The 12517-nt window shown below is 32.3% G+C and overlaps 1 protein-coding gene across 1 annotated transcript in view; it reads left to right on the plus strand.

Moving 5' to 3' along the window:
• Klhl1 (kelch like family member 1) overlaps positions 1 to 12517 on the plus strand; it is a 249133-nt gene that overhangs the window by 101445 nt on the left and 135171 nt on the right. Inside the window, exon 4 of the mRNA XM_070001950.1 lies at positions 2865 to 3061. Coding sequence (XP_069858051.1) covers positions 2865 to 3061 — 197 coding nt within the window. The remainder of the gene's footprint in view (positions 1 to 2864; positions 3062 to 12517) is intronic.

The raw sequence follows: 12517 nt of genomic DNA on the forward strand, positions 1-12517 counted from the left end.
TCACATTTCTCAGCACCAATTCTAACAATAGGAGTCTTCCACATTGTTTTTAATATTGCATTCTTGAAAACCCAGTGATATTTAGCAATTTCTATTCATACATCTTTTCTTTTCACAGTACTGGGGTTTCGCTTTCATCTGCTTTCTGCACAGCTGTAGCCACAGCCATTTTTTTAGTTTAATTGTTGTTTTTTTTTTTTGTTTTCAATTTTATTATTTTTGTGATGGGCCTCACTTTTTGTCAATGCCACAAAACACATTAGTAAAAACACACCAGTTTGCTTTCTACCATAGTGGGGACAAGAAGTACACAACATTGAGATGGTGTCTTGGGCATTTTTTGCTTAGGTACACTCAAAACATGATTCTTCTCTTTTCTGTCTCCTAGGTAGCTAAGGTCAGAATAGTGAGCCATGAATTTCTGGAACATCATCCTTTTTGAAATACCTGTTTGAATCATTTGCCCATTTTTGTTTTTTCTCTTATTATGTGAGAAATCCTTGTGTATTTACATGGAACAGTTTATCAAATACTTGAAGAGTAAGCATGGATCCAAACTATGACCCATCTCCTTCTTTCTGTAGAAGTACTAAATGATGTAATTTTTCTGTAGTGAAATTTTGTATAGTTCTTCTTTTGTTAATTATACTTAATATTTACTTAATATCTTTAAGATCACAAGGAGTTCCTCCTATTTTTATGTATTTACAATTCAGGTTTTAACATTTAGGTCTGTGATCTATATTGAGTGTGTTTTTTTTTACATTGTATGGAGTACAGATTATATTACAGGCTTTTGTACTCATATAGCTAGTTGACTAGCTCAGAGGATGTCTTTTTTTCTTTTATTGTAAGCTGTGTACCTTTGTTCTTTTCCATATATTCCTTGTCCATACTTGACTGATTCCTACTGCTAAACTTTCTTCTGGCCCATTGATGTGTATTTGCTTAGACTAATTCTTGCCAAGCTTAATTTCCTCAGCATGATAATGAGTCTTAAAATCAGATGATTTTGTTACTGCCACTTTGCTTTTCCAAAGCTTTTGTTTATTCTGGGTTCATTGTATTTCCATAAATAGGCAATCATGTATAAAGTATAAATACAACTTACATAGCGATAACTAAATGTAAACAATTGATGAGTTTTGATAATTTGTATATAGTTTTCAATATTTTTATATTATATACATTTGTTTTATGTAAATACTTATTGTAAATTAATATTACTTCTGTATTCCTACTGTAAAAAATATACAATCAGTTTTGCAATTTCCACACAATATCTCCTAAAATTTGAATGCAATTATAATAAAGGCATGCATTGCTTTTGAGTAAATTGAAATATTAGCATTATTGACATTCCAGCTTGAAATACAAATTCTTTTGGCTAGGACAGAAGGAGAATAGAAATAAGAAGTGCTGAAGGGTTTTTCCTAAGAAGGCTCATTCATATCATCACAAGAGTCTACTTAGAGTCATACTAAAAGGCACAATTAACTGTGGCAAAAATATTATGTATAATCAGGAAAGGACACTTGCTTGTGAGATGGATTTGAGAGGAAGAATTTGAACATGTAAAACTTGTTGTTTAAATAAATCTCAGAGGAAGAACTTTCCATAGTAAAAATAAGTTGTTGAAGTTGTAGAAATGAAGGATAAAAAATAGGTATCAAAATGAAAGAATTGGCAAATGAAATATTTGAGAAGAATTGCAATTTAGAAGACAGAAGCTATTCCAATATTTATCTCTTCAGAGGAGTCTCTAGAAAGAAATAGAGGAAACAAAGGAAGATGATAAAAGTCATATCAATAGAAAACCTATTTCTCTTGCATGTACAAGAATATCATATAAACTCATACTTATCAATGGGGATATTTTAAGCAAAATTAACAACATTCTTATATTCCTAGTAATCCCTATCTATTAGTATTATTTTGTGTTGTCTTTCAACAGAAATCCTGGTTTTAATGCTCTGAAATTATTATTTATTCATTCAGTGATCTGAAAAACATAACCATTGTAATATACCCAGTAAGAAATGACAGAAGGCAGAAATAAGCAATATATGTTGTTATTTTTTACATAAATTTCCAAAGAATTAAAGTAAAAAGCCATAACTTTGTTGTACATATTATCAGATGTTTAGTGTTTATTACTTGAACACTATATAAATATCATTAGTTAAAAATAATGATTCCTTGTTTTGATTCTAGATTCAGGAATTTACAGAAACTTAATGAATTTCTGCTCTAAGTTTGAAGACATTCATCTTCAACCATATTTCTATTTTTCCCCGTATTACAACCGAATTACCACAATTAATTTGAATGGATGCAGATTTTTTAGTTGAAACTACATTTGTATTTACTGACTGACATTGAACATGACAAGAGCTAAGAATGGAACAGTGTTTAAAACATTGGGTAGCCTATTCTAAATTGTATTAGATTGATTATTAAACCCAATCAATTTCTAGTGAATGAGCCTAAAGTATTTAATTTAATAAAGCTGCACATGTTTAAAAAAAGAGTTCCAACTTGGGCATGGTGATGCATACCTAAAATCATGGCTAACTGGAAGACTGCTAGAGCAAAAAGCCAGCTGTGATACCTTATTTCACAAAACAGTTGAATACAGTGTTACATTTCTATAATTCCAGCACAATGAGAGGTATATGTAGAAGGATTGTGTCCCAAGGCTGGCTCTAGGCCAGAAAGGAAGATCATAGAAAACATAAATACAGCAAGAATGTTTGAAACAAGTAGCTACCTCATAAGTGCAAAGCCCTGAGTTCAAAGCGTATTATCACAGAAATGAAAAGAGAAATAAACAGAATTTTGTAATTCTCTTCACTTACCTTTAGGCTGCTTGGAACTGAAAGAAGACACCATCGAAAACCTCCTGTCTGCAGCATGCCTCCTCCAGCTCCCACAGGTGGTGGAGGTGTGCTGCCACTTTCTCATGAAGCTTCTGCACCCCTCTAACTGCTTAGGAATTCGAGCATTTGCCGATGCTCAAGGATGCATCGAGTTGATGAAGGTGGCTCACAGCTACACAATGGTAAGTAAATTTAACATTAATAATAAAAGCTGCATGGTCAAGGGTGAATGCAACTGCTATATTAACAGACTGTAATTTTATAGATGGTATGAATCAATTTACCTAACTTCTTCCCTCATATCTATGCACAACCACTTCACTTGTACGTTTTCAGTCTTGCAGTCTGAGTTCTTCAATTTATTCTATTCCATCAACACGTATTTTCTATAAATCCTGAGAACATCTGTATCTCACAAGTTGTAGAGAAGATTTTGCAAAATATCATGTTAGTTTGCAGAGTGAATAGGAGATTCCAGAAAGCCTAGAAACGCCTAAATAAGGGAACACATTAATGCAATACAATAACTCATCTTCATTTTATTACTAGCATTTTCCACAAGTTTTTATAATTCAAAAGTTTATATTAGTATTACACAATAAATATACTTCCAGGAAACACAGGTATTTATATATGAATATATAAAATGTATTTTTTTTTTTTTGGTCCGGTAGTGGGGCCTGATCTCTGGGCCTGGGCGCTATCCCTCAGCTCTTCAGCTCAAGGCTAGCCCTCTACCACTTGAGCCACAGCACCACTTCCGGTATTTTCTTTTTGCTTATGTGGTGCTGAGGAATTGAACCCAGGGCCTTAGGCATGCAAGGCAAGCGCTCTGCCACTGAGCCACCTTCCCAGCCCATAAAATGTATTTTTATCTTTGTTTTTTTTTCTTTTCTATGTATATGCAAGTGAAAAAGTTACTTGAACTGTAAACTGTAAAGTGTAGAATTTTGTGTTGCTGGCTTGTTTTATTTTATTTCCTTTTTTTCTTTAGATATAAATTTTACTGTAAAGGTGTACAGAGGGGTTACAGTTACATAAATAAGGTAATAAGTACATTGCTTTTTGAACAGTTTTACCCCTTCCTTCATTTTCTCCCACTTTTTCGTCTCCTGACCCCTTCCTGCCCTACTTGTAAAGTTCATTTCCAACATATTGTCTAGTGAATATCTTTGCTGAATTGGTTCACCCTTTGTCCAACCATGTCTGTGATTCCCTTTTACTTCCCCCAATCAGATAAACACACATAAAAGACAAAGGATATAGAAATAAAAAAACAGTGACAATGGGGGAATAAACCAAAGGAGAAAAAAAGAAAGAAAAAAGAAATATCTTTAAACAGTACAATTAAAAACCTCTCTCCATTTTTGGAGTTCATCTCAATAAGCATCATTTTATATCGTCATATGCACATAGCTATTGAGACATTATGATTCTCCTTTCTAGAGCTGAAAAACAGTTTAAAATTTGATATTAACTTTATTTCATGTATTAGAAATAAGTATTCTAAGTGGGCTTACTGTGTTTTTTACCTGAAGATTTTTACTTGAATACAATTTTTTTCTAGTGTTCAATTTTTAATAATATTTTGATTACTATTATCAATAAAACTATTTGTAAAGTATTATAGAAGTTTTACCTTACAATTTAGGTAAATATTTGAGATCATTCTCATGGAACTCTTAATCCCTATATAGCCTGAATCCTCAGACTGTAACCTGAGTCTGAAAACCCAGACTTGGAATTTTAATATTTTTCAAACCATTAATGACAGTCAATCACTTAAATGCATTTCAATTGATTGATCTCAGTTTTAATATTGATTTAATTTTATTCTTTCTTTAGGAGGATTTGTGAATTAGATGACAATGTAAAGTAAAAAAGAGATTCATGTTTCATAGTTCTATTGTTCAACCTCTTTTTTAACCGAAGTTCTAGGAGAGGGTATGACACTAATTTCAAAATTCAATGAATGAACCATACAAAATCAATGCAAACAAATCCTTCATCAACCAAAATATCAGTGTCCAACTACTGCCATTTAATTAGCCACACATCATTACAATTAAATGCTGCTGGCTCAGCAACACCAAAGAACAGGATCTGTCCCAGTCCAGAGGGATAATGATCCCTTCTGGTCTAGTTGGAAATTTCTAATTTTTTAATAAAATTGTATTCCTTGCAGCTGCTTGCACTGTCTGACAATCATCACATAACTATATCACTGTTTTCCTGACAATCATCACATAACTATATCACTGTTTTCCTTCAAAGACTGCAAAGTCGCATGTTCCACATGAATTTATATTTAGGAGAAATAACCATGAGTTGTAGCTAAGACAGTTCATGTTCTGAATGTATCTATACTTATTTATCTTTGTGGTTTTGAATAGCTAATATGTTCAGTCATGTCTGATGAAAGTTTAATCATTTCAAATTCCACTGGAAATATGAAGCTTTAGTATTCTAAGCTTGCTTGTCATCAGTTTACAGAAGAAAATACATTGCTTAGTTATTCTCCTAGATTTATTTTCCTTTTGCTGCAACACTTTTAAACAGTGCTTTTTGTCTGATACTGTAATTTTTCATCACATATTTGCTTCTGATCCTTGCATAATCAGGTGTGTGTCCTCACCTAATCTATTTCATCTGTTCTTTGAAAGTAAAACTGTTGGGCTATCGTTTATTGTGCTGGTTAGTAGCAAACTGGCAGAACTTCAACTGCATTTGTAATGGAATTGACCTTTACATTGGCTCATAAGCAACTATTTTTGCCTAGATTTCAATTTTCTAAATACAATTATTTAAATGTATACGTGATCTTTAAGGTCCAGATTTGAACTTGTAAAGTGTAGTTCATGCAATCTATGTGAAATCTTATCTTTGCTTTGGAAATTTGAATCATTTATTTGGTGACAACTATTGATTTTGTGTGGATGAATCCAAAATTTCTTCAGGGAAACTAATCCAATTTGGCAGTGGTCCTTGGGGAAAATACTAGAAAATTTTGATTGCAAGCCCAATATCAAGCAAAAGTGAAGCTAATTATAAAACATTATTTTAATCTTTATCCACATAAATGTGACCATGACAACAAAAACATCATTGAAGAAATAAAAGTATAGATTATTAGATTTCAGGGTACAACCTTTCCTTAAGTTTGAATATTACATTTTAAATGCAATAAAGAGTTACCAAAATGATGAGAATAATAAAAACAAAAGAAATGTTTATTAACCATGTCATATGAGGAAATATTGGTGAAAAACAGTATATTTTCTCAAACTGAATAAAAACAGTTTATTATAATAGCTGTCTTATTTTCTCTAAAAATAACAATGTTTACAATGTTATTTGTCAATTTAGGACTGCAATTATTTGTTCAAATTTAATATTACATAAAAGCATACTTTTAGAATTAAATTGGTGTGGAAAATGATGGGTAGAAACCCAGTCTATTGCTGGAGGCCTGGTTCAAGTAGAAGTGCTAGCCTAGGAAGCTAAAAGTTCTGAGTTCAAAGTTCACACTGAAAACAAACAAAAAATGTACAGAATCTGTTTCACCTTACAGACTTTTCATTTTTCTCCTCCATTATGCTTGTTATTATTACTTTTTTTTTTTTTGGTCGGTCATGGGGCCTGGGCGCTGTCCTTCAGCTCTTCAGCTATAGACTAGCACTCTACCACTTGAGCCTCAGCCCCACTTCCAGCTATTTCTGCTTATGTGGTGCTGAGGAATCGAACCCAGGGCCTCATGCATGAAAGGCAAGCACTCTACCTCTGAGCCACCTTCCCAGACCCTATTATTACTTTTTTAACAATCATCTCAACTATTTACCACCAGGATCAGCTCTGCCTTTAGGAAAGTAATTTTGTTCCATATGGTTTTGAATTATCATTTGACAATTAGTGGGATCCTTATAAGACAAAAAGCCATGATCCATACATAGGTAAGCTTGATGGTTAAGTAACTTCCAAGAGAGCTCTAGAAATACTGTTTTCACATACTGTTCCATTTGAAGATGACTGATTGGCAACCTCTGGATGTTTTTGAGAAGCATAGTGTCTATATAGAGTGGTTTCAGAAGAATTCATTGAAGGTTGAGATGATTAGGAGAGAGATGTCTGGTCTACATTTTCCACACCCTGTGCAATAGCTGTGAAAGCCTCGAGGTTCCCTGTATACAACAGTGTGTGTGTGTGTGTGTGTGTGTGTGTGTGTGTGTGTGTGTGTGTGTGTGTGTGTGTGTTTTATCTTTGTTTTTCTTTCTATTGAGACCGATACCTTTTACATACTTTATCATCATAGGTTTAGCTTCTGAGTCTTATAAACCTGATCTTCCAAATCTGGCATCAAAAGTACCATTTACATGCTTCCTTCAATGTTAAAAGAAATTGGGAAATTGGTGTCACATCACCTGAACATAAGCTGGTATTCTTTGCACTTTTACTTTACTCATATATTTCCCTTGTAAGAATCCCCACTATAAAATTCTAAATAGTGTGTTAGCTTGCCAATTCATTTATCCAGAGGGAAAACCTTTCCATGACATTGTCTTCCTCAAAGAAATTTTAGCATTTATTTTATTCCTTGGAATTACATGATTTTAACAAATCCATCATCTAATTATTAATTACAATCTTTTATTGTTTATACTGTTGATGCTGTCATGTTGGGTATGGCACAAAATAACTATTTTTTGAGAAAAACTCTTGCTCTGTATCCAAGCTAATCTCAAACTTACATCTAATTGCATCTGTCAATACATTTTGAGATTACAGGCATGAGTTTCATTATGCCTTACTATATATTTTATTTACTTTTTTGAAAACTGATCTTTACAACCAAAGAAGAGGCAACAATGCTTGATAAAAAATGTATTCATTACCTTTCTTATGTAATTATAAACCCTCTGTATTTTAATAATAAAAAACTGATCTTCACAGCTGGGAAGGGATGTGAAGGGTAAACAAAGGAGGAGGCTGCAATGCTTGGTAAGAAATGTACGCATTATCCTGCTCATGTAATTGTAACTCCTCTGTACAGTATGTTCACAAATAAAATAAAATTAAAAAAAACTGATCTTTACAAATGTATTAAAAACTCTTTCATTGGAGAGAACAAATCACCTCTATTGATATTAATATTGGTATTTTTGGATGATTTTTGGCTGTCTCTAAATCACTCATTTAATTAATAAACATGTCACTTGCTCAAATATCCCTTGTAATCATTTCCTACTATTCCTTTCTGTACATTATATATATGTATATATTATAACTAGCTATATAATAAATCTCTCCAATTTTCTTACTTTTTTTTAATACATCAAGCATGTGATTTCTGGTTCCTTGTGTTTTGTTCTTGCTTCCCTCTGCCAGAAATATTCATCAAATAAGTATATCATTTTCTCCTTTGCTTCATTCAGGTATCTACTCTAATGTTCTTTTCTCTGAATATTTTATACAAAGAAAATCTATGCTCAAAATTCTATTTCCTTACAAATTATATTCTTTAAACTAGATAAGTGGCTGCCAATAGAATTCATTGTTAATTGAAAAGTGACAAAATACACTTGAATACTATGTACCATATCCTGCCTGTAGTGTTCAATGTGAGAAATTCAAGATTTAAATAAATTGTCATAATATTATTCTTTGAGTCAAAATTAATATATTGAAGAAAAGAAAAATATCAACAAAGATAACGAATATTTGTTACATGGTTTACACACACACATATACATATCTGTATGTGACAGAAAAATCTCAAAGAAACAATAAGCAATTAATCTTGAAAAGCTATTCTTAATTGTTGACTTTGAATTGAGTGTAAAGAATGAGGTGGAATTAGGGAAGAGCTAGCTAAAGAATGTATAAGATAGATGGAAATTGATGTATCAATGATAAGAGTTAAGTAATAACATCTAAAATAGCTTTGTAAAGAAACTGAAATAGGATTAGATGGTTGGAAGAAAGGGAAGAAAAGTGATTTATGAAGCCAGGTTACATAGGCTGAACCAAGTTCGACAGTGCTGTGAAATCTTGGTTAAGGATTTGGGTTATTGTATTCAGTAGAATATCATAGCAATGGCAATGGTAGAGAAAACAAAAGTGTGCTTTATCTTTGAGACTAGATGTTAGAATAGCATAATTTGAAGAGGAAAATGTGGTCAAGAATAAGGTTTACTACTTCACTAATAAAAAAAAAAAGAATGTAAGTATGTGTGAGTCATTTTGTTTAGCATGTAAGCAGCAGCTCCATTGATAATAGTGGTTGCCATTACCAGAACATGCAATGTCACCAAAATATGTTTATACTGTAGACTGAGGATTATTCCAGATTGCTAATTAAACAAGTACAAATTATTCTTTTGAACTCTCAAAAATGATGAAACTATGATTTCGGAATGTTAAATAATTTAACAAGTCTAGAGATAAAATCTGTAAAAATGAGGATATATATATATATATATATATATATATATATATATATAAATTCTGTAAGAATGAGGATATATATATATATATATATATATAAATTCTATGCTTCCATCAGAAAGAATGACATGGCCCCATTTGTAATGACATGGAAAGATTTGGAAAAAAAATTATATTAAGTGAAGTAATACAGGACCCTAAGAAACAGTGTTTATGGCTTCTCATTCATAATAATTAATATGCCTAGGGTAGTCCTAGCAGATGAGCAGAAAAAGTTCAACCGCTATGTGCATATGACCATAATATGATTTGAAGTGAAATGAACTCTAAGACATGGACACAAGAGGTTTTTCTTTGTTGTTGTTGTTTTTAATGTACCATGAAATTTCTTGTTTCTTTTGCACTCCCTGCCCCCTATGGTTTATCCCCTGTTGTCACTGTATTCAAAAGTGATATTCACAGGCAATATGTGTAAACAATCTGTACAACTAGGAGTGGAGGTAGGGGAGGGAAAGTTGAAGAAAAATGTAGGAGGGGGTAAGAAGTTTGACAAGAAATGTACTCAATACCTTACATATGTAACTGTAACCCCTCTGCACATCACCTTGACAAAATTTTTAAAAATATAAAAAAGAAAACACAAATAGGCATTAAAATATCAAATAGAGATACAATCAATGGATTGTGAAGATTTTGTTTTCTAGAGTGTGTGATTATTTGTTTAGTATTTTTTTTGCTCCTGTTTATCCCTTTCTTACTTTCTTCCCAGTGCTATTAGTCTGATATAAAAAATATATCTGGATTTATGCTAGTGACAATATGACTAATTAGATTCTATTTTTTTCATCAGTAGCAATGAAATGTGGGAGAGTAAATCCTGGATCATGAAGCCTTCCAGAGCCAAAGTAAGGATAGATTCCTTACATCCCAGTAGCATTAAAGGATCCTGTTTGTATATCATCAATTTACCCTTCACAGCCATTAGAGCAATGGATTACTATGTGGACACATTTTGTTAATGTGTTTTCTGTTCAGGCTTTGCAAATGCTTAATATTTCTTATGGTTTAAAGCTAGAATCATGCCTTACATCTGTGTTAATAGCCTTTCTAATAAACTGCAAGTTACAGTTTGCTTTATAGGAAAAAATGCAGTTTACGTTTATTTTTCAAAGTAAGGAACTTTTTTTTTTTTTGGTAAACGTCCTGTACAGAGAGGTTGCAGTTGTGTAAGTAAGATAATGAGCATATTTCTTGTTGAACATTGTTAAATTTACTTGATTTTCTAGATCACCAAAATAATGTTCACTTACTCAAATTTTTCTGCAGACTATCATGTGATGCACTAATACTAAAATTTATCTGTCTTTCTTTTTTTCTTTAATTCATTGTTTTGTGATATTTCCTTCAGTGTCTTATCAGCAAAAATGAACCAAGCACCAATGATTTGACCAGAAAATTAGTAAAAGTGAGGTATAGTATTTGTACATTCATCAGAAATGAACATGTCAGGGCTGGGAAGGTGGCTCAGTGGTAGAATGCTTGCCTCACATATATGAAGCCCTGAGTTCAATTCCTCAGCACCACATAAACAGAAAAAGTGAAAGTGGCACTGTGGCTCAAGTGGTAGAGTGCTAGCCTTGAGCTGAAGAGCTCAGAGACAGTGCCCAGGACCAGAGTTCAAGCCCCACAACCAACAACAACAACAAAAATGAACATGTCAGGGTGGAAACAATGAATTGTTTAGAGAAGTACTAAAATGTTTGGAACACTGCTCAACTGTGTTATAAACACAGGAGCTTCTTATCCATACTTTTTTTTCTTAACTTACTGTGCCTCCAAATTTGATGGTTGAAAAGAAATGAATACCAGAATCATAACAGTGACCATCCCATCACCACATTTTTTAATCCTTTGATTTCTCCAAACATGTTGTGCTTTATACTAGAATTGTTGATGTGAATAACTGCAAAATTAAGAGTTGATTTATTGCAAATAATATGTATATAGTATGTGTAATATACCTGATATTTTATAGATATGCATATATGTTTAGTTATGTTTTGCCTGATGTAGCAACAGGATATTCAGATTGCACTGGGAAAATTGTAGTTGTTTTTTTTTAATAGAACTGTTACTATAAATAGTAAATAATGTAATTATTTTCCAAATCATTACAGTTCTACAGAATAACCATGGTTAAATAAGCTTTACTTAAGTTTTCAATACTAATTAGCAAAATCCCACAATAATATATTGACAGAGCTTATGTTTCCTAATCATATGACATTCAGCATGCATATTTCATCCCTAAATTCAAAGAGCATTCTATCAATATTGTCATCTCTTCTGGATATATAGGTATAGACCTCAGCATCATGGGACTGTTTTAGTTCATTTCTACATTGCTAGACAAGCATGTGTAAGCTCCGAGATTGATCACCTACACTACAAGAAAAAGAATTATTTTACCTTTTTATGCATATTATCATTGTGGACATGACTTTAATAGTAATTTACCATAAATGAGTTGTTCTTACTTTATTCTCTTCATTGGGTTTTAGAATTTGTCTTCCTATATTGAAAGAGTTTAAAGCATAAAACTACAATTGAGAATTATATAAAATGACAGCATCCTAAACTCATATACACTACGCTATCTTTCTCTGTCTTTTTTTTTTTTCTCATACCCAGGTTTTAAAATCAGGGTCTGGATACTGTCACTGAGAATTTTTCCTCAAGGTTAGTGCTCTGTTAGGGCCAAAGCTCTGCTACTAGCTCTTTGGTGGCTGGTTGGACATAATAGTCTGAGGAATATTCCTGCCCCAGCAGGATTCAAACCATGATTCTCAGATATCAGCCTTCTGAGTAGCTATAGGCATGAGCCACTGATGCCAGGTTACATCTCTTCTTTGTTTTCTGTCAGACAATAAATTTTTACAAAGCATTTCATATACTAAGCTGAAGGTATGACAGTAAGATGCCTAATAACATTTTAAGGAACACAGATATTAAAAATACCCACTAAACTAATTTACAGGATTTTCATGATAACTTTAAAGCAATATGTACATTAATTCAACTATTAAATCTACAGATTTCACATCTGTGATAAGCCATATCCCTTATTTGGTATAATAGTTCAAATGCCTTCCTGTGAGTTATCAAAAGAAAAACAGTTCAGAAAATAACCTAAACTG

This window comes from Dipodomys merriami, unplaced genomic scaffold (assembly GCF_024711535.1).
Source record: "Dipodomys merriami isolate MVZ:Mamm:240054 unplaced genomic scaffold, mDipMer1.0.p SCAF_6, whole genome shotgun sequence".
In the NCBI taxonomy this organism is placed as follows: Eukaryota; Metazoa; Chordata; class Mammalia; order Rodentia; family Heteromyidae; genus Dipodomys; species Dipodomys merriami.